Here is a 19,898-nt window from a genome sequence, read left to right as displayed (position 1 = left end):
GTCCGGCTCACGTCGGCAAGGGGAGCGCAGTGGAGGCCACGCTTCGGCTTACGTCAGCACGCGACCGACTTTTGTTGGCGCGAAGGCCGCGGCTTCCTGTCGTTGGCCTGCACCGCCGCTGCGTCTTCGCTCCCATCCGCATCCCTCTCCAACGCCCGCTCACGCATCGCCAATCGCCGCACCTGTCGCGATGTCCTCTGCATCATCATCCGCCGCGGCACGGCCTGCCAAGAAGCAGCGCCGGGCGCCACGTGCCGCGCCCGACGCGCCCGCCGAGCTGCCCATGGGCCGCTTCCTCGCCTCGCCCGGTGCGTCGCAGCGCCGATGCTGCAGTCGCTGCTCCCGCTCATGCGCCCTCCTGCCACAGAGAAGAAGCTGCGCGACGGCGCCGTGCGCTCGCTTGCCGCATTCCTCAGCCAGCGCGCTGCGGCCGAGCCCATCAGCCGCGAGGACATGGCCAAGCTCTGGAAGGGCATCTTCTACTGTGAGCAGCGGCGCCAATGACATGGGAGAGCATGGCGGAACGAGCGCAGCGGGGCGATGCTGGGCGGTTGCGCAGTCATGATGAAGCAGAAATCTGCTTGGCCGAAACGTCTGCTGCTGCCGCGTCGCTGTGCTGTCCTGCTCCGAGTCCAAGCTGACACGCACAGCAGGCTTCTGGATGTCGGACAAGCCGCTCGTGCAGCAGGCTTTGGCGCAGGAGCTGGCCGACCTAGTGCTGCTCGTGCCGCGGGCCGCTGCCCCCTCCTCATCCACCTCCGCCGCGCCGGCGTGCCAGGCGGCGCTGGGCTTCCTCGAGGGCTTCTGGGACGCCATTGTGCGCGAGTGGAGCGGCCTGGACAAGTGGCGCATGGACAAGTTCTACCTGCTCGTGCGCCGCTTCGCCAATGCCGGCTTCCGGCTCGTGGCGCGCGAGCAGTGGGATGCCGCAGCGGTGGCGGAGCTGGCGCGCATCATGCGCAAGCAGGGCGGCCCGATGTGGTGAGTTGCGTCGTGCGACAGATATTGGCGCCGACCGCTGACGGTGCTACTCCAGCCCAAATGACGTCAAGGTGCCAGACAGCATCACGTACCATCTGGCCGACGTGTACCTGGAGGAGCTGGAGAAGGCCATCGTGTCGCAGGAGGCAGGCGGCGAGGTGAGCCTGCCGTGTGCGCCCGCACTTGCACATGGCGCTGACACTGCTGCACAGACGGCGCCGACGCCCCTGCTCGACCTGCTGCAGCCGTGGGTCGTGACTGTCGCCTCGGCGCACTCGGGCCCGATGTACACGCGCATCATGGACAACGTGCTGCACCCGCTGCTGCGCGACCTGCTCGTCGATCCGCCGGCCGAGGACGAGGACGAGGCCGACGCGGCCGCCGAGCTCTCCTTCCCGCGTCTGCTGGCCACTGCTGCGGCGCCGCCCGCGGCCGAGCTGGGCGACGAGGAGTACGACGACGCGGCGCGCAAGAGCGGCCGGCGCGCCCAGCTGCGCCTGGCGCTCTTCCGCCGCCTCTTTGCCGAGGCCAGCCGGCCAGAGGCGCTGCAGGCACGGCGACACAACCTCTACAAGCTCTGGGAGGCGGAGCGTGCGCGCATGGACGACGCAGAGGACAGCGAGTGATGCTGCTGCGCACGTCGGTCGTGGGGTCTCCAATGTCATCTGGTCTTCAAGAAACGTGATGCATGAGAAGGCGCGACAGAGAAGCCGTGCATGTCTAAGGGTGAAGGGAGTGCCAGAAAGAGCCATAGTACAAGGGAAGGGGCATTCGAGTGACGAGGAGGAAACGGGCGCAGGCGGCCTGCACACTGCTTCATGGGCCGGTGAAGCCGGGGAAGCACGTCGCCACGTCCTTCTTGGGGTGCTGCAGAGCGAAGGGAATCAGCATGGGTAGATGAGGCAAGACAAGGGCAAGCACACACCTTGGCGTCGATGTGCTCCTGCAACTGCGAGCGCGAAGAAAGGGGTCAGCACGAGTGCGCTCCACAAGCAGATAGGAGCACGACACTGCGCATGCCGACATGCGCTGTCGATTCTTCGGCGTCGATCTGCACCGCTCCCTGTCACGGCAGAAGCCGGCGCCAGCACGCCGGCACAAGCGCCATGCAGATCACAGCCGGCTCTGGACGCGCCTGAGCGTGGCTTGACGCCGCAAGGGCGGGCAGCGGTCCAGCCAGCGTCTGCTGGTAGTTGGGCCAGCCAGACTGCGCCCGAGCGCACGATGAAGAGCCGCCTGCACACGCCGAGAGGCAGACGCGCGGCGCTCGTCCATGCGGAGGTCATCCGCGCTGACCACTGGACGATTCCTCTCAGGCCACTCGGCATCACGCTCGTGCGTCCGGACGTGCATGCCTGCCGCTCTGCCTGCTCGGCCCACACGACCCTCTCGCAGCTCTACGCGCAACTCACTGCGGCGGTGCGGACCGTCTGTGGGATGCATGTCAGCAGAGGGCCGGCAAGCGCTGCCAGCTGACGCAGCACTGACCGACATGAACGTCTGCATGCACACGGCGCACTTGACGCTGAGCGCGGCCTCTGCACGGGAGTGCTGCGTATCAGCATGGCCCTCGCACACAATGCCCGCCCGCACCACGCACGGTTCGCCTTGAGCTGGCTCTTGGGCTCGCTGGCGGCGGCGTTCTTGGCGTTGCGCTCGCGCTTCATGTTGGCCTTGTTTCCGTTGCCCATGGCTGCGGCTGTGTGTGTGGTGGTGCGAGGTTGGGAGATGGAGGATGAGGGTGGGGTGAGAGAGAGGAACGTGGCTGCAGCACGGGTCCAGGGCGCTGCAGGAAGCTCGTCCGTGTCGTGCGCCACAAAATCGCCGCACGTGACGCAGGCCACCTCCGCGGGATGGCGGCGACGGCGGCCACTCGACTGCTGGCACGGCCCCGCACCGCCAGCGCCCGCTTCCCCTCCACCACACACCCACCGCACACCATGGATCTCGACCTCGCCGTGCCGGCCGATGCGCCGCGCACGCCGCTCGAGCTGCCGCTGCTCGCGCTGCTCAACGAGGCACGCATCGAGCACGGCCTGCGCGTCCACGACCACGCGCGCTACCGCGCCTACTGCTCGGCAAAGGTGCACCGCCTGCGCGCCGGCCTGCGCCTCACCCACGCCGACGCACAGCACACGCCCGCTGTGGCGGCGGGCAAGGGCGCGGCAGCCAAGAGCAAGGCGGCCAAGGCGCGCCGCGGCAAGAAGCGCCAGACGCCCGCGGCGCAGAGCAGCGCCGACAAGGGCCACGGCAACGTCTTCACGCGCAAGACGATCCGCGCCGCAGACGTGCGCGACAACCGGTGCGTGGCGGTGGCTGGATGGGCACATGTGGCACGCACGGTGTGCCGGTGCTGCTGCAATCCATTACGTCGACTGACACTCACGGCCCCACAGCGCCCTGCAGCTGCTCCTCTTCGAGGCCGAGCGCGCCTGGGCCTTTGCGCAGGACAAGCGCACCTCGGACACGCCCAGCCCGCGCCAGGCCTCGTCGCACGCCCGCCGCTCGCTCTACTGGGCTGCACAGCTCGAGGCACTCGCCGGTGCGCTCAAGCCGCGCCTCGATGCGCGCGCCCGCGGCCAGATTGCTGCATACGCCGTGGCGCTACGCGGCGGCGTGGCGTTTGACAAGGAGGACCACCCGGCGGCACTGCGCAAGCTCTCCGTCGCCCGCCTGCTCTTCACGGCGCTCGCCGATGCTGCCGCCGAGTCTAAGCAGGCTGCCCTCGCCAACAGTTGGGTCGACCAGAGCGACGCACAGCTGCGCTTCAGCGCCTACCAGCTCGAGCTGGGCGACGGCAGCCCCGACGAGATCGTCAGTGCCGCGGCGCCGGCCGACGTGTGCGAGGCCGAGGTGCCGGGCTTCGCAGCGCTGATCCAGGAGCTCGAGGCGTTGCGCGGCGAGCGCAAGGTGCGCGCGTCCGTCACGATCACCTGGCGCGAGGAGGTCATCCCGGTGCGCAACGCCGAGCTCGTCGATGCACTGGCGCGCGTGCACGCCGCAGAGCAGGCGCTCGGTAAGGCCGTCGATGCGCATGACGAGGATGCCCAGCGCAAGACGGCGGACGCACCGGCCAAGGGCCACAAGCGCCAGCGCCTCACCTCGGCGCAGCGCACCGCCAAGAAGCGCGCCTCTGCCGGAGGAGCGCCTGGCACGGACGGTGCCGCTGCAGTGGGCATCAGCGCCACCGGCGGTCGCACGCAGCTTGACCCGTACGACCGCGCACTGGGTGCGCTCTCTGATGCCGAGGAGCTTGCGCGCCGTCTCGTCGAGGACAACGCCGCGGCGCTGGCCAAGAGCCACAGCACGCGGTACGAAGCCGCTGGCAAGGACCTGCAGCGTGCGCACGAGTACCTGCAGTACCGCCTGCTGTCTCTGCGCGTGCGGCGCAACGCACACCTCGTCGAGGAGGTGAACCACAAGGCTGCACGCCGCGAGCAGCGCGCTCGCGACGCACTCGAGCGGCGCCTGGCGTCTGGCAGCCAGAGCGAGCCGCGCAAGCGCAAGGAGGGCGTGGAGCCCAAGCGTCTGCGTGCGCCCAAGCCCAAGCGCAAGAACGGTCCCGGGGCGCGTGCCAAGCGTCCGCGCACGGCGCCGCGTGCGTACAAGCGCAAGCCGGCGCGCAGCGGTGCGCGCAAGGCTCGTGCGCAGCGAGCAGCGTCGAAGGAGCAGCGCGCGCGCAGCGTCGAGGCGGAAAAGCAGCGGCGCCGCGCCGCACGTGCCGTGCCGGGTGTCGCCAAGCTGCTCGACGGCGCCGAGGCCAGTCTGAGCGCCATGGCCGCGCTGGGTCTCGTCGAGGCACAGCCGGACGTCAGCTCGCTCATCGACGCCAAGGCGGCGTGGTACAAGGCAGAGGTGCTGCGCATCCTCGCGCGCGCCTACGACCTGGGCGGCGCGCAGGACCACGCGCTGCTGCTGCTTGCACGCGCACAGCTCTTTGTCCGCCAGGCACGACAGGCGGCCGAGCTCGTCGACGACGCAGGCGAGGAGGACGCCGATGCGCCGCCGCGCATGCTCGAGTCGACGTTCGCGCAGACCGAGCAGTTCGTCGAGGCGGCGCAGAAGGATGCGCAGCGCGAGCTGTACTTCTCGCAGCACGGCCTGGGCCGCGAGGCATCAAGCTCGGCGAACCTCATCAACAGCGCCGCATCGCGCTCGCGCGCTGCTGGTGCCTCCAGCAGCAAGGGCGTGCAGCGTGGCACGGCGCAGCGCGACACCAAGGCTGGCCAGGCGGTGCGCGACCTCGCCACTAAGCACGTCACCTTCGACGCCGACGACCTGGCGCACGCGGCACACCTCAGCGACAGCCGCGAGGCCGAGCTGCAGCAGGAGCTGCGCGCGGCGGTGGCCGAGAAGCAGCAGGCGCAGCCGAGCAAGGCAGCTGCTGTGGCCAAGAAGGCTGCGCTGACGGCGGCCAAGCCTCAGGCGCCGGCGACTCCTGCAGCAGCAGCCAAGCCAGCGCCGGCCGCGAAGGAAGCAGCACCAAAGGCGGCAGCACCAGCCGCCAAGTCCATCCCCGAGGCCGTCGTCGAGACTGTGCAGCCGCCGCTCGCCGCCGCCGCACAGGCCGTGCAGCCGCCGCTGCAGGCCGCGGCGCAGGCAGCGTCGGCCGCCGTCGAGCAGGTCACGGGCGGCGGCGAGCCGTACGACCCGGGAAACGTGACGGACGAGGAGGAAGAGGAGCAGCGTGCGGCGCAGACGCCCAAGAAGGGCTGGCTCGGCGGCTGGTTCGGCGGACGCTGAGGCAGACGAAGCATCTCGGCCGCACAGCAGTCAAGAAATGCATTTCTACGCGGGTGACAGGAGCGGACGCGTCTACTTGGGCACTGCCGGGCGAAGCAGTCAGCATGGCGAGTCAAGCAGCGCAGGAGCAGCGCCACTCACGCCACTTGACGCCCGTCTTGGGGCACGTCGAGTTGAACGTCGACGCCGTGGGGATGTAGCGGCCGCCGACGACGGGGCCGTAGGTGTGGTAGTAGTACCAGACCTCGTTGAGCTCGCCGCTCTTGGTGCAGCCGAGGTGCGGCGCGTAGCCGAAGCGGCGCGCCAGGGCCTGCTCGAGGTCGGCGGTGGCGTAGGTGCGCGTCGTGCTCGGCTCGATGCCGGCCTGCTTGAGCCAGCGGAACGTCGGCAGCGCGCGGAAGCGCTCCACCGTCTCCTCAAAGAAGCCGACGAGCGCCGCCTCCTCGGGCGAGCGGCCGTCGGCGTGCGGGCGCTGGCACTGGGCGCGCAGCGCAGAGAAGCACGTGGCGTGCTTGTTGTACTCGTGGTCCCAGAAGCCGGCGTTGTCGCCGTCGTTGCTGAGCCAGTAGAGATCCATGTAGGCCAGCGTCGCCGGGCTGTACTTGGCAAGGATGGCGCGGATCTGCAGGGGCGAGCGTGGGCGGGTGGGAGGCGGTAGCGGCAACAGAGCGACGCACCTCGGGACCCGAGTACTCGGGAATGCCGCTGCTCGCCGAGCAGAACTGCGGGTAGCTGCCGTCGCAGTAGTCGGGCCACAGGCCGTGCACCGTCCACGAGTTGGCCGGGCCGAACGAGGGCTGGGCGTTCCAGAACTGCGCACAGACGGGTCAGCACCGACGCTGCCACCCGCGTGCACGCCATCTGCGCACCTGCGTCTGGAGAAGCAGGCCCGACTCCTTCTCGCCCGCGTGCAGCGCGCCGTTGTAGCAGCACGTCGCCTTGCTGTCGGCGTCGATGGGGTAGCGCGAGGCGCAGCTGCGCTGCGAGAGCGCCTTGGCGCACTGCGCCGCGCCCTGCAGGTCGGAGCGCGGCAGCGCCAGCGACGCCAGCGCGGCGGGCACGAGGGCGGCGAGGGCGAGGAGACGGAACATGCTTGCGATGGGTTGATGAGGTGCGGTGGAGCCGGAAGAGCGGCTGCTTTTGTACCGTGACGCGGCGGCGAAGCTCAGGGGCCAAGAGCAGCTCGGCTGCACCTCGGACTTCCACCCCGAGCACCCTGGCACCAAGCGAAAGTGCAGCACCTCTCTTTCCCTTGCCCGAGCAGCCGAACTTGAAGAGGCAGCAGCGAGGCGGCCCTGCGTGCTGAGCAGCGGCGCTAAGAGCGCAGCCGCCTTTGCCCGGCGCACGCTCTCGCCACGCTAAGCGCAGCGCGCAGAAGAGCACGGCCGGCGCGGACGCCGAGCCGCGACGCGCCATCCTTCTTCTCGAGGACGGCGAGCGGAGCTACAGCTGGGAGCACGGCACGCTCTCGTTGCCGCCGGCACGTCGCTGGCCCGATGTGCCGCTGCAGCCGTGCTCGGACAGCGAACGCTCTCGAGTTCGCCGGGCGCTCAGCAGTGCCTGAACGTGCGATGTGAGCTTTGTCAGGGGGACAGACGCGAGATGCAGCGTTGCGCCGCGTGCGCACGTTCCTGTCCTCCCCTCTCGGCGTCAGCGCGGCAACGCAGGTGCGTCTCGCGTTCGATGCTGCGCACAGACCGACATCACCAAGCCGATGAAGTGAGAGCTGAGCTCCCTCACGTGCACTGCACATCTGCAAAGTGCCACTCAGCAGGTGGTGTCGGGGGCAGACCAAAGGCGGGCAGCGAGCCACGCATCTACCACGGCGCCATCGCACAGACGTACGACTGCGAAAGGCAGGACTGCGTCTTACAGGCCATGTCGCGTGCAGCTCAAGAAGAACGTCAGTCGCAGAGGCGCGAGCAAAGGCAAGCGGAGCGCGGCCTCGAGAGAGCGAGAGAGGCGGCGGCCGCCTGCTCTGGCGTGGACCGTCGCGTAGCATATTACGGTCCGCGCGTCACGGCGCGCGCGGGAGTCGCTCGCACCCTCCGCGAGACGCGAGATCCGCGCCGGCATCGGGCGAGCCGGGCGCGCCGGTGCGGGGAAGCGACGACGAGCTGCTCGCTTGCTGACCTCCGCCTCACCGCCTGCGCTCCTTCCGCCTGGGGTGCTCCTGCCGGCCCCTGGCGCTGCTCCACATGCTCCGCCTCGTCTTGCCTCTCCGCAATCCTCTCGCCTGTGCCTCTACCCCTCTCGCCGTGGCTCCTGCCCGCTTCGCCTTCACCGCCGCACCTCTCCGCCGCCTCACCTCCAACATGCCGCCCGCCGCGCGCGACGACGGCGAGGCGGGCATGCCCATGGCGCCCATCCCCTCGGCGACGCTCGTCGTGCTGGCGCCGTGTGCCGCGCACCAGTGGCGCGCGCCGCAGTGGCGCACGCTGCTCGTGTCGCGCTCCGCCCGCCTCGGCTCGTCGTTCCGCTCCGCCGTCGTCTTTCCCGGCGGCGCCGTCGATGCCGCCGACTATGCGGCGCTGCACGTGCCGCACGGCGAGCGCAAGAGTGCCGCGGGCAAGCGGGCGCTGCAGCTGGCGGCGCTGCGCGAGACGTTCGAGGAGACGGGCCTGCTGCTCGTGCCCAGCCGCAGCACGGGCAGCCGGCTCAGCAGCCGGGCCGTGGGCGCGGGAGAGGCCGGTGTCAGCGTCGAGGAGTGGGCACGGATGCGCGAGGCTGTGAGTAAGGAGAGCAGTTGAAGGGTGGGCTGTGCAGAGAAGCGGCGCGCGCGCACTCTTCGTGAAAAGCGACTGCTTGCGGCTCGTGCCTGTCTGACACCGCTGCGCAGGTGCACAACGATGCGAGCCGCTTTGCGCCCTTCCTGGCGCAGGTGTGCAAGCACCTCGGCATCGCCGGCGACGCCGACAGTGCTGATGCGCTGCCGCTGGCGGCCATGATGGAGTTTTCGCGCTGGATCACGCCGCGCACCATCGTGCGTCCGGCCAAGCGCTTCGACGCGCACTTCTTCCTCACCGTGCTCGACGCGCCCGACGTGCTCACGCCCGACACGGCGAGCGCGAGCGGTGCGTCCGAGGGCATCGCCGCTACCACCAAGGGCGGGCTGGGCCTCAGCGCCGACGGCACCGAGACGCTCAATCTCAAGGTCGAGACGCCCGCCGACATCCTGGCGGCGGCGATGCGCGAGGAGTTCCTCCTCATGCCGCCGCAGTTCTACATTCTCGCCGACATTGCCGCGGCGCTGGAGCGGCCGGGCGCGGGCGGCGTCGAGGCGCTGCGGCCACTGCGCTTCCTCGATGCGCCGGGCGTGGGCAAGAAGGCACACGGCGTGTCGCCCGTTTACACCGAGGACCGGCCAGCAGAGCTGACGGCCATCGAGCCGCGCTTCATGCCCAAGGCCGGCAAGACGATGCCGCTGCCGCACGCCTCCAACGCCTCGGCGGCCGATCCCGCCGAGCAGGAGCGCTACGTCTTTCCCCTCGTCATGCCCGGCGACGTCGACTGCTCGGCGGAGCAGCGCCTCGCCGCGGGCCTGCCGGCACGCCCGCCACAGGCGCAGCACGGCGCGCCGCGCATCCTCAACCGCGTGCTCGTCAGCCCGCGCCCCGGCGGCGGCGGCGTGAGCGTCTTTGGCGTGATCCGGCGCGGCATGCCGGGCCTCGAGGACATGAGTCTCGGCTGGACGGGCGAGGACGACGGCGAGAGCATAGCGCCGAAGCTGTGAGGAGACAGGAATGCATTCACTCAGAGAAGGCCCGGGATGACGGCCGTGCGGTCCTTGGGGTATCGGCCGTCCTTGCCGTCGCCCTCGACGCCGAACTTTGAATGGTACCACTTGTGCCCGTTGACGGCGCGCGGCAGCATCGCCACCACCTCGCAGATGGGAAAGACGAGCGGCGGCGCCGAGAGCAGCAGCGCCACGCGCGTCATGGCCGGCAGCGTGGGCGCCAGCGGCGAGAGGGGCGAGAGGGGCGAGAGGGCGAGCGCGGCGACGGCAAAGGAGAACCACTCGAACCCTGCGGGGAGATGTCAGCGCTGCCGGCGCACACATGCAGCACGCGAGCCACACGCACACTCGCAGAGATAGTTGGGGTAGCTGATGTACCGGTAGAGGCCGCCGTGCGGGATCTCGTAGCGCGGCTTCTCCTTCTTGTCGGCCCGCTGGCCCTTTGGCTTGCGCCTGGGAACAGGTGTCAGAGCTGCAAGTGCGGGACGTGCTGCACGGCGCTCACCGCAGGTTCATCAGCACCTCGTCGTGCCACACATTGCCCGCAAAGCCGACAACCCAGCCAGCCACGCCTAGCCAGAACAGCGGACTCTCGAGCGCCCAGCGCGGCAGCAGACCGGGCGAGAGGATGACTGGCACACCTGTCAGCACCGCAGTGGCGCTGTCGCAAGGTCGCGACGCTCACCTGCGCGCACCCCGGGCAGCTCGACGGGCGGCGAGCGGCCGCCGATCCACGAGCCCATGATGAGGCCGTTGAGGCTGCATTCTGGGGTCAGCGCGAAGAGGCATTCCCTGCGCGGGAAGGATGCTCACGTGTTGAACATGGTCGCCGAGAGAGCTACGCTCACTTGAGGCACATCATCTGCGTCAGCGCAGCGCAGAGCATACACATCGCCTCACTCACGGTGGATCGGCGAGCGCGGTGGGCTGCGCAGCGGCTGAAGCAGTGCGCGATGCGTGCTGGGCCATGCCGTGTCAGCATGTCGTGCCAGCGCATCGCGGAAGAGCATGCGCTGCAACTGCGCAATGTAGCATTCGTCTATGCCGCACTGCACGCTCGCCTCGACTCACTAGTGCGTCAGGTAGAGCAGCGCCAGGATGCGGTTCGGCAGCGGCAGGAGCGCCAGGCGCGCCAGGCTCGGCTGCCACAGCGGCGCGGCCGTGCCGGCGATGAGCGGCGGCGAGAGGAGCGCGCCGGCAAAGACGACGGGGCTCCAGAGCTCCATGGCGATCCACGCGGCGTTGCCGGGCAGGTTGAGGCGGCTCTGCGGCAGCGCAAAGCGGCCGTGCGGCGCGTTGATGTGGCGCAGCAGCGGCAGGAGGAAGGGAAAGGCCTTGAAGAAGAGCACGGCGAGCGCGTACAGCTGCGGCGCCGCCTGTGCGCGCCATGTGGCGAGCGAGAGGCCGAGGGCGCCGGGCTGCGGCAGGCCGCCGAGGGCGAGGTGCGAGGCGGAGGCCATGGCTGTGGTGGTGGGAGGCAAGGTGCGGAGCGGCCGTGACCCCTCCACCGGGGCGGCGCGCGCCTCACGTCACGTCAGCCCCAGGTGGCCCGCGCGCGCGCCATGCATGGCCGGAGTCGCGCCGCCGCCCTGCACCCTCACTTCCCACCACCACCGCGCATCGCCTCGCCATGCCCTCCTCCTCCATCGACTCGAGCGCCGGCAGCAGCAGCGGCAGCAGCAGCGGGCGCGCCGACGGCCTGCTCCCGCTCTCGCTGCCCGCGCTGCTGCCCGACCTGCGCTTCGAGCAGAGCTACCTCGCCAGCGTGCAGCACCTCGTGCACGAGGAGGAGCAGCAGCAGAGCGACAAGCAGGATGGGCGCAAGCACAAGGTGGCAAAGGGCCGCGGCCCGCACGGCGAGAAGGAGCTCTGGCTCGGCGACCTGCGTGTCGAGTGGTGAGTGCTGCCAGGCCGCAACGTGCAGGCAGCGTGCGCGGAGGTGGTGGTGCGCAGCGCTGTGCAGCCCAGGCGCAGTCGAGTGAAGCGTCTAGCAGCGCGTTTGTCGGCAGCGTGGGATAAGGTGGTGCGCAGCGCTGTGCAGCCCAGGCACAGTCAAGGGAAACGTCTCGCAGCACATCTGTCGGCAAGCGGCGGCCTCACGCCTGCACCGCTCAGGCTGCTGGCTGCCGCTCCATCGCGATGGCCGTGCTCACCCGTCCGCCCGCGCAGGCTGCCGCTGATGTACATCACGCTGCGCGACCAGCTCGTCTCGCCGCTGGTGCAGGGCGCGCTGTGGGGTCTGGCCGGTCTCTCCTTCGGGCATCTCAAGGCCTTCATGGCCAGCCGGCGATCACAACCCGGCGGGCGAGGCGGCGCGGGCAAGGGACTCTTCGGCATCAAGCGGTAGCAAGAGTAATTGAGCGAGACGTGAGATTACATGAAGGTCATGGGTGCAGGCAGAAGCGCGCTCGAGACGGGGGCCAGGCAGTGTGGTCCAGTCGAGGGAGAGGGCGAGGCGGGCGCAGGCAGGCGTGTATGTGTGTATATGGGCCAAAATGCAGGTGGTGGGTGACAGGGAGCGCTGGCGCTCGGATTAAGATGGCTGGAGGAAGCAGCGCTCAGATGCGCAGTGCCGAGTCGATGCGGTCGAGCAGCGGCTTGACGATGCCGCCGCTCTTGGGCGCCGCCTTTTGCGGGAAGTAGCCGGCCTGGCCGTTGGACGTGGGGGCCAGCGGCGTCTGGCCGTCGGCCGTGATGCCCGACGAGACGGCTTCGCGGCGTGCGGCGGCGCTCTTGCGCGCCAGCAGGCTCTCGGTGAGCTCGCCGGCGCGCCAGGCGACGATGGAGAGCAGGCTGTCGGAGAGGCCGTGTGTCTGCTCGTTGCCGCCGAGCACGTAGACGCCCGGCTCAAAGGCACCGGGCACCTCGCGCGCAATGGAGCTGCTGTCCTCGAGCGTGACGCTGGATGCGCTGCTGCCGGGGCTCGAGATCCCGCTGGCGCTGGCGCTGCCCGACGAGTGGAAGGCCGGCGAGGCGTACGGCACGAGGCGGTAGTCGCGCGAGATGCCGCGCACGCGCTCGCGCAGCCGCTCCTCGGCCGCATCGCCGCCGGCGTCGAGCGTGGCGCGGCGCGAGTCCAGCGACTCGTCCTCGCCCGGGAAGCCGAGCTCGGCACGCCGCCGCTCGGCCTCGGGGTCGAGCGCGGGGAAGTGCGGCGCCAGCGGCTCGAGGAACTTCATGCACGACGGCGCCCGCGCGAAGCCCGTGCCGAGCGTGACGAGGTCGAAGCGCTCCGTGTGCGACGTCGAGTCGGCGTCGGGCTTGGTGCTGGACAGCGTCAGCTCGACCTGCTGCTCGTCGCCCTCGCCGACGAGGCGCGAGCTGTCGACCTGTGTGTTGCTGCGCAGCACAAACGTGCCCTCGCTCGGCCCGTCGGCGCCCGGCCACGGCGCCTCGTGCTCGATCTGCTGGTCGTACAGCACCTGGTTGAGCGCGTTGAGCACGTCGGAGCGCACGACGGAGTAGTTGGTGCGCTTGTACTCCTTGATCCAGTCGGCGCGCTCCTGCGTGCCGGCTCGCCAGAAGGCGTCGGTGCGGTCGGGGTCAAAGGCGGCGGCGTTGACAAAGGCCGAGTCGTCGGACGGCACGATGGCCGAGGCGCGGAAGATGAGGCTGATGTGCGCGGAAGGGAAGGTGCGGCGCAGGTGCAGCGACGTCTCGGCCGCCGACTGGCCGCTGCCGACGACGGCGAGACGCAGCGGCCAGTGCGACGCCGACGCCGGCGACGCGCGCCCGAGGCGCCTCTGCGCCGTGGCCGAGAGCTGCGGCTCGATGGCGGCGAGCGAGGGCAGGAACGTCGACGAGTGGATGACGCGCGCCGCCTCGGTCCACGGCGACGCCGGGTACACGGGCAGCAGCGCCGGCGGGATCTGTGCGATGCCGCCGACGCCGACGGTGACGTTGCGCGCGAGGCGCACCGTCGTGCCGCTCTCGCCGCGGCGCTGCGTCGTGACGCGGAGGATGCGCACGCCCTCGCCCGCCTGTGCGGCCGGCACGGCGGCGCCGCTCTTGCGCAGCTGCGCCACGTCTGCGGCGCCGAGCGGCTCGATGGCCAGCACGTCCTCGCCGTAGCTGACGACGTCGTCCATGCGGCGCGCGGCCCACGTGAGGTAGGCGCTCCACTCGCGCCGGCTCGGGATGTTGGCCTCCATGTTGATGAAGGCCGAGAGGCGGTTCTGCTGGTGCAGGTAGTTGACGAACGAGTACGACGACGTCGGGTCGCGCATCGTCGCCAGGTCCTTGAACGGCGACACCTGCAGCTGCGCGCCGGGCAGCAGCAGCGTCGAGTGCCTGGTGGACATGAGCATTGGCGCAGCATGGCAGGAGAGTGCGGCTCACCAGGCAAACTGCGGCTGGCGCTCGACGAAGTGCGCCTTGAAGCCGGCGTCGGCGGCGTCGGCGCTCTCGCGCAGCGCAATGGCGAGCGCCAGGTTGGCCGGGCCTGCAGAGGGTCAGCAGGCGCAGGCAGCAGCGCCGAGGCAGCTGCACGCACCGAAGCCGACGCCGAGCAGGTCGAGGATCTCGACGGCGTCCGTCATGGCGGCGCGGGGTGAGAGGTGCGAGCGGGCGCGGCGGTGCGGCGAGGTGGAGGGCGTGCGAGGTGGCGGCGGTGGGTGCGAGGTGCGGCGCGTGCAGGTGTGCGGGGTGCTTGGGCGAGGTTGGAGAAGCAGCGTCGAGCAGGCTGAGGTGTTCGCTATATATGGCGGCGGCGGGTGTGGAGAGCAAGGCGGATGGGATCAGCGGCATCGATGGCAGCTTCGCCGGTGCAACGCCTGAGCCGCTGAGCTGACGAGATGGCGTGGCCGAGGCTGCTTCTGGCACGCGCCGCACGCCGCACGCACGCGCACGCCGCGACTCTCCTGGCGCCGTCCCAAGATCTGATCGCGCGCTGCACTTTTTCCGAGCGCCTCGCCTCGCTCCTCGTCGCTCTCCCCTCTCGCAGCGTCGCATCAGCACGCATCGCGATTTGACGTACGGCGAGCAAATTCTCGGCCAGCTCGCGGCCCCTGCAGCGCCCGTCTCGTTGCCGGCGGCTCGCGCGGCCACGGCCATCATGCGTGCGCCGCCTTCGCTCGCCGGCACGCCTCAGCTCACGCCATGCCGCTTTTGCCCAACCCCGCGCTGCGATGCCGCTGCCGAGACGATGATGTTCCCGCGAGACCCTCTCGGCGCGCGCGCGCCAATTGCAGATGGGCTGAGCGGCGGCGCAGCTCGCTGCCATTTGAGATTCTCGGCAGCGCCAGTCGAAAAAATCGAGATCGCCTCGCAACGATGACGCGCGCGCGGCGAGCCGGCAAAAGCGCCGCGGCCGGAGCCGCTCGCATGCGGCCGAGGTGGAGAGCAGCACGCGGCCTGTGTCCGGCGCCATGCACACAAGACGCCGGAGGAAGCGCTCGAGCCGCCGCACGTTGCCGCTCGCTTTTCCTCCGCCGCGCCGCGCTCCCCACAGCGGCGGCCGCTGCCATTCGCAATGCAGCTCCGCCTCGGCCGCTACTGCGAGCGTCAGCCAGATCTCTGCCGCGGCCGAGGCCGTGAGCAGCATCAGCAGCGCCTCCTGTCTTCCGAGGGGCAGTACTTCGCAGATGCAGACCCAGGGGACCACTCGTCAGCTTGGCGCACTTGCCGCGGAATTAGCCACGCCGGCGGCCAGCAGAGGCACGCACGTCACCTGACGCGCATCTGATTATCGCTGGGCGTAGCGCCTTTAGCGCCATCACTCGTCTTGATTCCTTCTTGGCACCTCCTTCATTCCTCTCCTGGCCCGTTCTTCCTCAAGACGTGCCTGAAAGCGACCCCTCGGGTCTATTTGCGTGCACACGCCTGTCACGCTGGCTGCCGGCTGATGTGCCCTCCATGCGATGGGATTACTCGAGTCAGGGACAGGGGAACAAGCGTGAGAGGGGATAGCGTTGGTGCGATCACGGAGATATATAGCGCACGAGGCACGATCCGAGTGCGATGAAGCGCAGCGAGGAACGCCCAGGCACAGATGAGCCTCGGCCAGCGCCAGGAGGCAGGCACGACCGCACGACAGCGATGGCTAGCACCCACGGCCTAGGGCGCCGCCGCAGCACGAGGCGCATTGGCAGCGAGCAGCGAGCCGACAAACGTCTCCCATCCTTCGTCGGTGCTGGCCGAGCAGGCGCGCGCCCGGGAGCGCAGGCCGTGCGGCACGCTGCGGCGCCGAGCCAGCGCCGCCTCCGAGAGGCCGGCGCCGCCCTGCTCCTCGACGACGCGGCTCATGCCTGCCGCCAGGCTGCGCTGGCGACCGAGCCGTCGCGCGGCCCGCTGCACGGCCGCGTGGACGGCGACGGGCGGGGCGGCGCTGTCGGCCTCGGCGTTGGCGGCGAGGACGGGCAGGTGCTTGTGGTGCTCGGCGATGCTCGTGCTGCGGTCGCGCCGTCCCGAGGCATCCGGTGCGCTGCTGCCGCTGCTCGTGCTGCTGCTGCGTGCCGCAAGGCTGCTGCTGCCACTGCTCACGCTGCCCGCTGCCGCTCGCGGACCGACGACGAGCGCGCCGGCCAGCGCAGGGCTCGTCAGGCCGGCGACGACGCTGCTGGCGCCGCTGCTGGCGCTGCTCGCGCGGCTGCGGTCGAGGTCGAAGAGGCCGAGCGAGTTGGGCGCGTGCGGCGGGTCCGAGTCCGACGACGTCGAGCCGTCGGCACGCGCTGCGGCGGCCCAGCGGGCGCGGATGTCCATGTCTTGCTCATGCTCCAGTGGCTCGAGCTCAATCGTACGCTGCTTGGGCCAGATGTCGACCGTCTCGGCGCCTTGCTCCGGCACGCCGCGCGATGGGTGTCCCGTGCTGGGACTTAGTGCCCTGCTGCTGTCGCTGGCACTGATGATGCGCAGCCGCTCGACGTGCGGACATGCGGCCAGCGTGTCGTGCAGCGACTCGACGTTGCCCGGCGCGTCGAAGGGCCCAGGCGACGTCCAGTAGAGGTTGAGCGACTTGACCTGCGGACTCTGGCCCAGCGCAGCCTCGAGCAGACGGCGCGCTCCGGGCGGCATGTCTGAGAAGGCTGATGAGCACGAGCCTCCGATGCGGCATCGCAAGGTACTCACAGCCCTTTGGCGAGCGAATCGACAGCTCGCGGAGCTTCCGCAGCGAGCCGAGCGCATTTGCGTACGATTCCAGACTGCCGGTGCCATCCGCCCACGAGCATCTGACGGAGAAGTGTGAGCATGGCTCCGCTGCAGAGACGCAAGGCGACGCACGCTACGGCCGAGCAGGTCATGTCCAGCAAGCATTCCTCGACGTACGGCCCGCACGCAATGAGCGCGTCGAGCACGAGGCGGACATCGACGTGCTCATGTGCGTCGCCCTGCCGCTTGGCCGTGCAGAAGACGAGGCGGCGCACAAGCGATGCGGCAACCGCCTGGCTCGGAGCTGTGCTCGCCAGCGAGCGGAGGAAGGCATGGATGTTGTGCCGGGTGATGTGCGGCGTGTGGTAGAGTGCAATGCGAGCAGCAGGCAGGTAGGCACGCGAAACGAGGGAGATGCTGCGCCCTGCGCCGTTGGGATCGTTGACGAGGGCGTGCTGGAAGATGTGCGCCACGATCTCGGGAGGCAGTGTGCGCGGCATGACGGAGGCGAGAGGAGGTAGTGGTGAGAAGGGTCGTCAGGGCGAATCCGTCGAGGAGCGCGGGGCACAGCGGAGCACGGGGCGGCGAGGGATCAGAGGACCGAGCGTGTGATGCGAGCCAGCTCGCAGAGCAGACGGAGAGTGGCAGAGAGTGTGCGGGCGCCGACGAGTGCAGCGCGGTGGGTGTGCGGCGAGTTGGAAGAGGCACGAGACGCAGAGACGGACAGAACGATCGAAGGCTGCGCGTTCCCGTCCTGCGTGCGTTGCCTTTTAGACGCCTGCCATGCCGGTGGCGACTGCGTGGCTGCCGATGAGGTCCGGATCTCGTCGTGTGCGTCACCGTGGATGAGGGTGCGATGCGAGGCTGAGCGGCCTGTGCGCCCACGGCACAGAGGGCGTCGGCGTCGAGGCGGCCCGAGCGCGCCCGGTGTCGCGCGCTGCGGAGGACTATTGGCCGCCGACAGCTTGCGGCCTCCCACGTGCAGCTGCAGTGGCCTGTTGTCATGCGCAGACGTCCTCATGTGCGAAGAAGTTCAAGCGGGCCGGACTTGCGTTGCGCTCGGGCGCACATGGGAAGGCGGAGTCGGCCGGCTGCCGCTGCAGTCGGGACGACGGGCTGCGCAGGGCCAGCACGTGGCTGATGGCGGCTGCCAGCGGAGGCTCGACGGGCATGCGCAAGCGCAGCGAGGTCACAAGTCATCTGCAATTCCTTCTCCTGACGACTACTGTACAACACTGGACGCTCTCTATGGGATGTAGACTGAAGTGGCAGCAAACGCCGGGGAAACCTGGATGACACGCACAACACGATCTTCTCCTTCCGCGCCTACTCAAGCTCGAAGAGGCCGTCGTCGACCTCCTCGCCCATCGTCGGCAGCGCAATGGGGCTCGGCTGCTGGCGCACCGTGTCGGTGCGCAGACGGTGCATGCCAGGGTGCTGCGGCACGCCGCCGGCCGAGGCGCGGTGGATGGCAATGCCGTTGCCCTCGGCGGGCAGCGGCGACGAGCCGCCGCGGAACGCCATGCCCGGGCCAGGCGACGCCGAGAGGCCGTACGACGACTGGTGGTGGTGTGCGTCGAGCGAGGCGTTGGAGACGGAGCGGCCCATGCTCATCGCCAGGCTCAGCGGGTTGGCGCGCTGCGCCAGCACGCTCGACGGCGCCACAAAGTGCTGCTGCTCCGAGTTGGAGTCGAAGCTGTAGCCGGCATAGCCGGCCGACGGCTCCTGGGCCGAGCTCGGCGGCGGCAGCGCGTGCAGCCGCGAGAGGCCCGCAGCCATGCCCTGGGGCAGCGACTGGCCAGGTGCATGCAGGAAGCCGGCCTGCGTGCGCCGCCGCCGCGACAGCTCGGCAGGCGTGAGCAGGTCGGAGAGGCTGGAGGGCAGGAAGTCCTCCTTGTTGATAAGCAGGTCGCCCTCCTCCTCTGACTCCTCCGCGTCGTCCTCATCGTCCGTCGCACGGCCGTCGGCATCGCTGCGCCAGCGCGAGAAGCCATTGCTGCCGTCGCCGTAGCTGCGCCCCGCCGACGAGGCAAATGGCCCGGCGCCGCCCTGCTCGTGGCTGCCGCTGAAAAACACGCCGCCGCTGCCCGAGTTGAACGGCGACGTGCCGAATGCGCTGCTCGAGGCGATGGGCTGCTGCATCGAGAGGCCGCCAGGGTGCTGCATCAGATGCGGCGGCTGCCGGCCGCCGGCGCCAAAGTGCAGCGGCACGCCCGCCGACGGCCCAGAGCCGTCCAGGTGGATGGCGCCGTTGCTGTCCGTCGAGAAGAGCACGGCGGGGTCGTGGCTGAGCGCCAGGTTCGCCGGCACGAGTGGCCGCTGCATGCCCGGCGGGCCGGCGTTGGCGCTGCGCATCGGCTGCTGCGCCAGGAGCGAGTCGTAGCCGTCGCCGACGTGCCCGCTGCCGTTCGCCTGGCCGTGCATGCCCGCCATGCCCGGCCCTCGCCGCTGGGCATCGTCGCCGCCGTTGCGCCGCTCAGCGCGCTGCTTGCCGGCGCCATCGCGGCCGCCGGCAGCGCCGCCCATGCCGGCCTGCTCCTGCTGAGCGAGCTGCTGCGCCCGCTTGTTCTTGCGGTCCATCTGCCACGCAGCGTCAGTGCGCGCCGCGGCGGGCCGTCCTCTGCGCGACTCACACTCGGCGGCTGGCCCGGCAGGAGGTGTGCGAGCGCACACTTGTGGCCGAAGCGGCAGTTGCCCTTGAGGAACCACTGGCACACGGCCAGCTCTTCCTTGCCGCGGCCGCCGGCGCCGGCGCCGCCATTGGCGCCGCCGCCCTGCGTGTGGGCAAAGGCGCACTCGCTGCCCGCCGAGCAGCCGTTGGAGGAGCGGAAGAACTTGCAGGGCACCTGTGCCAGCGCCTCCTTCTTCTTGTTGCTCACCTTGCCCGTCGCCGACGGCCCGGCGACGCGGCGCGAGCGTGGGCCGGAGGGCGGCGCGGCGGCGGCGGGCGGCGACGTAGGGCCCGCAGCATCGGGCGAGGACTGGCGCGGCGTGCCGGGCGCCGCACCGTCTGAGCTCGGCTGCTGCGCTTCTGTCGGCGGCTGCGCTGCTGCTGGAGCGGCTGCAGCGTCGGACGAGCTGGGCGCTGGCGGCTCGGCAGCCGCCGGCGTGGGCGCGGGGCTGGACGCCATGGAGATGTGCAAGGCAGCAGCAGCAAGAGGTGCGGCGCGTCGAGTCGGAGAGAGTGCCGCACTGCGACCAGGACCGCAGCGGGCGCTATGTACACGCTTGTGAGCCGAGGGCCGTGGGGAACGTGGAGCAGATGTGAATAAGAATCTGGGAGAAGCTGGAGAAGGTGCTGCTGCTGCTCTCGAGTCGCTCTCGGCGCTGCCCCATCTTTCGCACCGCGCGC

At 70.2% G+C, this 19,898-nt stretch overlaps 11 protein-coding genes across 11 annotated transcripts; 5 read left to right on the top strand and 6 right to left on the bottom strand.

Moving 5' to 3' along the window:
* The first annotated feature begins 141 nt into the window (after positions 1-141).
* FA09DRAFT_328190 (Nop52-domain-containing protein) lies at positions 142-1,652 on the top strand. The gene is made up of 5 exons (XM_025741677.1): positions 142-308; positions 368-484; positions 654-981; positions 1,037-1,139; positions 1,194-1,652. The coding sequence occupies exons 1-5, from the start codon at positions 191-193 to the stop codon at positions 1,605-1,607; spliced, it is 1,080 nt and encodes a 359-aa protein (XP_025600339.1). The 5' UTR covers positions 142-190; the 3' UTR covers positions 1,608-1,652.
* FA09DRAFT_328187 (DUF1909-domain-containing protein) lies at positions 1,633-2,713 on the bottom strand. Its single transcript, XM_025741676.1, has 5 exons — positions 2,582-2,713; positions 2,470-2,519; positions 2,394-2,411; positions 1,907-1,930; positions 1,633-1,848 (listed from the first exon to the last, which is right to left on the bottom strand). The coding sequence occupies exons 1-5, from the start codon at positions 2,670-2,672 to the stop codon at positions 1,798-1,800; spliced, it is 234 nt and encodes a 77-aa protein (XP_025600338.1). The 5' UTR covers positions 2,673-2,713; the 3' UTR covers positions 1,633-1,797.
* A 183-nt stretch (positions 2,714-2,896) lies between these two features.
* FA09DRAFT_358822 (hypothetical protein) lies at positions 2,897-5,784 on the top strand. Its single transcript, XM_025745013.1, has 2 exons — positions 2,897-3,283; positions 3,378-5,784. Exons 1-2 carry the CDS (start codon positions 2,922-2,924, stop codon positions 5,722-5,724), a joined length of 2,709 nt encoding a protein of 902 aa, XP_025600337.1. The 5' UTR covers positions 2,897-2,921; the 3' UTR covers positions 5,725-5,784.
* Positions 5,785-5,796: 12 nt separating this feature from the next.
* On the bottom strand, positions 5,797-6,815 carry FA09DRAFT_336893 (ribonuclease T2; the record flags this gene model as incomplete). Its single annotated transcript, XM_025743940.1, has 4 exons — positions 5,797-5,807; positions 5,866-6,346; positions 6,402-6,536; positions 6,594-6,815. The coding sequence occupies 4 exons, from the start codon at positions 6,813-6,815 to the stop codon at positions 5,797-5,799; spliced, it is 849 nt and encodes a 282-aa protein (XP_025600336.1).
* Positions 6,816-8,039: 1,224 nt separating this feature from the next.
* On the top strand, positions 8,040-9,457 carry FA09DRAFT_336892 (hypothetical protein; the record flags this gene model as incomplete). Its single annotated transcript, XM_025743939.1, has 2 exons — positions 8,040-8,453; positions 8,564-9,457. 2 exons carry the CDS (start codon positions 8,040-8,042, stop codon positions 9,455-9,457), a joined length of 1,308 nt encoding a protein of 435 aa, XP_025600335.1.
* Positions 9,456-10,942, bottom strand: FA09DRAFT_328184 (hypothetical protein). Its single transcript, XM_025741675.1, has 7 exons — positions 10,532-10,942; positions 10,365-10,420; positions 10,274-10,307; positions 10,146-10,219; positions 9,966-10,092; positions 9,807-9,913; positions 9,456-9,749 (listed from the first exon to the last, which is right to left on the bottom strand). Exons 1-7 carry the CDS (start codon positions 10,918-10,920, stop codon positions 9,478-9,480), a joined length of 1,059 nt encoding a protein of 352 aa, XP_025600334.1. The 5' UTR covers positions 10,921-10,942; the 3' UTR covers positions 9,456-9,477.
* Positions 10,943-11,067: 125 nt separating this feature from the next.
* FA09DRAFT_328183 (hypothetical protein) lies at positions 11,068-11,964 on the top strand. The gene is made up of 2 exons (XM_025741674.1): positions 11,068-11,356; positions 11,630-11,964. The coding sequence occupies exons 1-2, from the start codon at positions 11,091-11,093 to the stop codon at positions 11,805-11,807; spliced, it is 444 nt and encodes a 147-aa protein (XP_025600333.1). The 5' UTR covers positions 11,068-11,090; the 3' UTR covers positions 11,808-11,964.
* FA09DRAFT_328181 (hypothetical protein) lies at positions 11,813-14,217 on the bottom strand. The gene is made up of 3 exons (XM_025741673.1): positions 13,953-14,217; positions 13,799-13,901; positions 11,813-13,750 (listed from the first exon to the last, which is right to left on the bottom strand). The coding sequence occupies exons 1-3, from the start codon at positions 13,996-13,998 to the stop codon at positions 12,019-12,021; spliced, it is 1,881 nt and encodes a 626-aa protein (XP_025600332.1). The 5' UTR covers positions 13,999-14,217; the 3' UTR covers positions 11,813-12,018.
* A 1,297-nt stretch (positions 14,218-15,514) lies between these two features.
* Positions 15,515-17,046, bottom strand: FA09DRAFT_336888 (hypothetical protein; the record flags this gene model as incomplete). Its single annotated transcript, XM_025743938.1, has 3 exons — positions 15,515-16,473; positions 16,526-16,626; positions 16,679-17,046. 3 exons carry the CDS (start codon positions 17,044-17,046, stop codon positions 15,515-15,517), a joined length of 1,428 nt encoding a protein of 475 aa, XP_025600331.1.
* FA09DRAFT_203845 (hypothetical protein) lies at positions 16,911-17,838 on the top strand. Its single transcript, XM_025739451.1, has one exon. The coding sequence runs from the start codon at positions 17,158-17,160 to the stop codon at positions 17,803-17,805; it is 648 nt and encodes a 215-aa protein (XP_025600330.1). The 5' UTR covers positions 16,911-17,157; the 3' UTR covers positions 17,806-17,838.
* On the bottom strand, positions 17,730-19,832 carry FA09DRAFT_358815 (hypothetical protein). Its single transcript, XM_025745012.1, has 2 exons — positions 19,180-19,832; positions 17,730-19,126 (listed from the first exon to the last, which is right to left on the bottom strand). Exons 1-2 carry the CDS (start codon positions 19,675-19,677, stop codon positions 17,873-17,875), a joined length of 1,752 nt encoding a protein of 583 aa, XP_025600329.1. The 5' UTR covers positions 19,678-19,832; the 3' UTR covers positions 17,730-17,872.
* Positions 19,833-19,898: the final 66 nt, after the last annotated feature.

The sequence above is a fragment of the Tilletiopsis washingtonensis genome (genome assembly GCF_003144115.1).
Source record: "Tilletiopsis washingtonensis strain MCA 4186 unplaced genomic scaffold FA09scaffold_4, whole genome shotgun sequence".
Taxonomy (NCBI): domain Eukaryota; kingdom Fungi; phylum Basidiomycota; class Exobasidiomycetes; order Entylomatales; genus Tilletiopsis; species Tilletiopsis washingtonensis.
The sequence above is the reverse complement of the archived record's forward strand: the minus strand, read 5'-3'. Positions and strand labels throughout refer to the sequence as shown.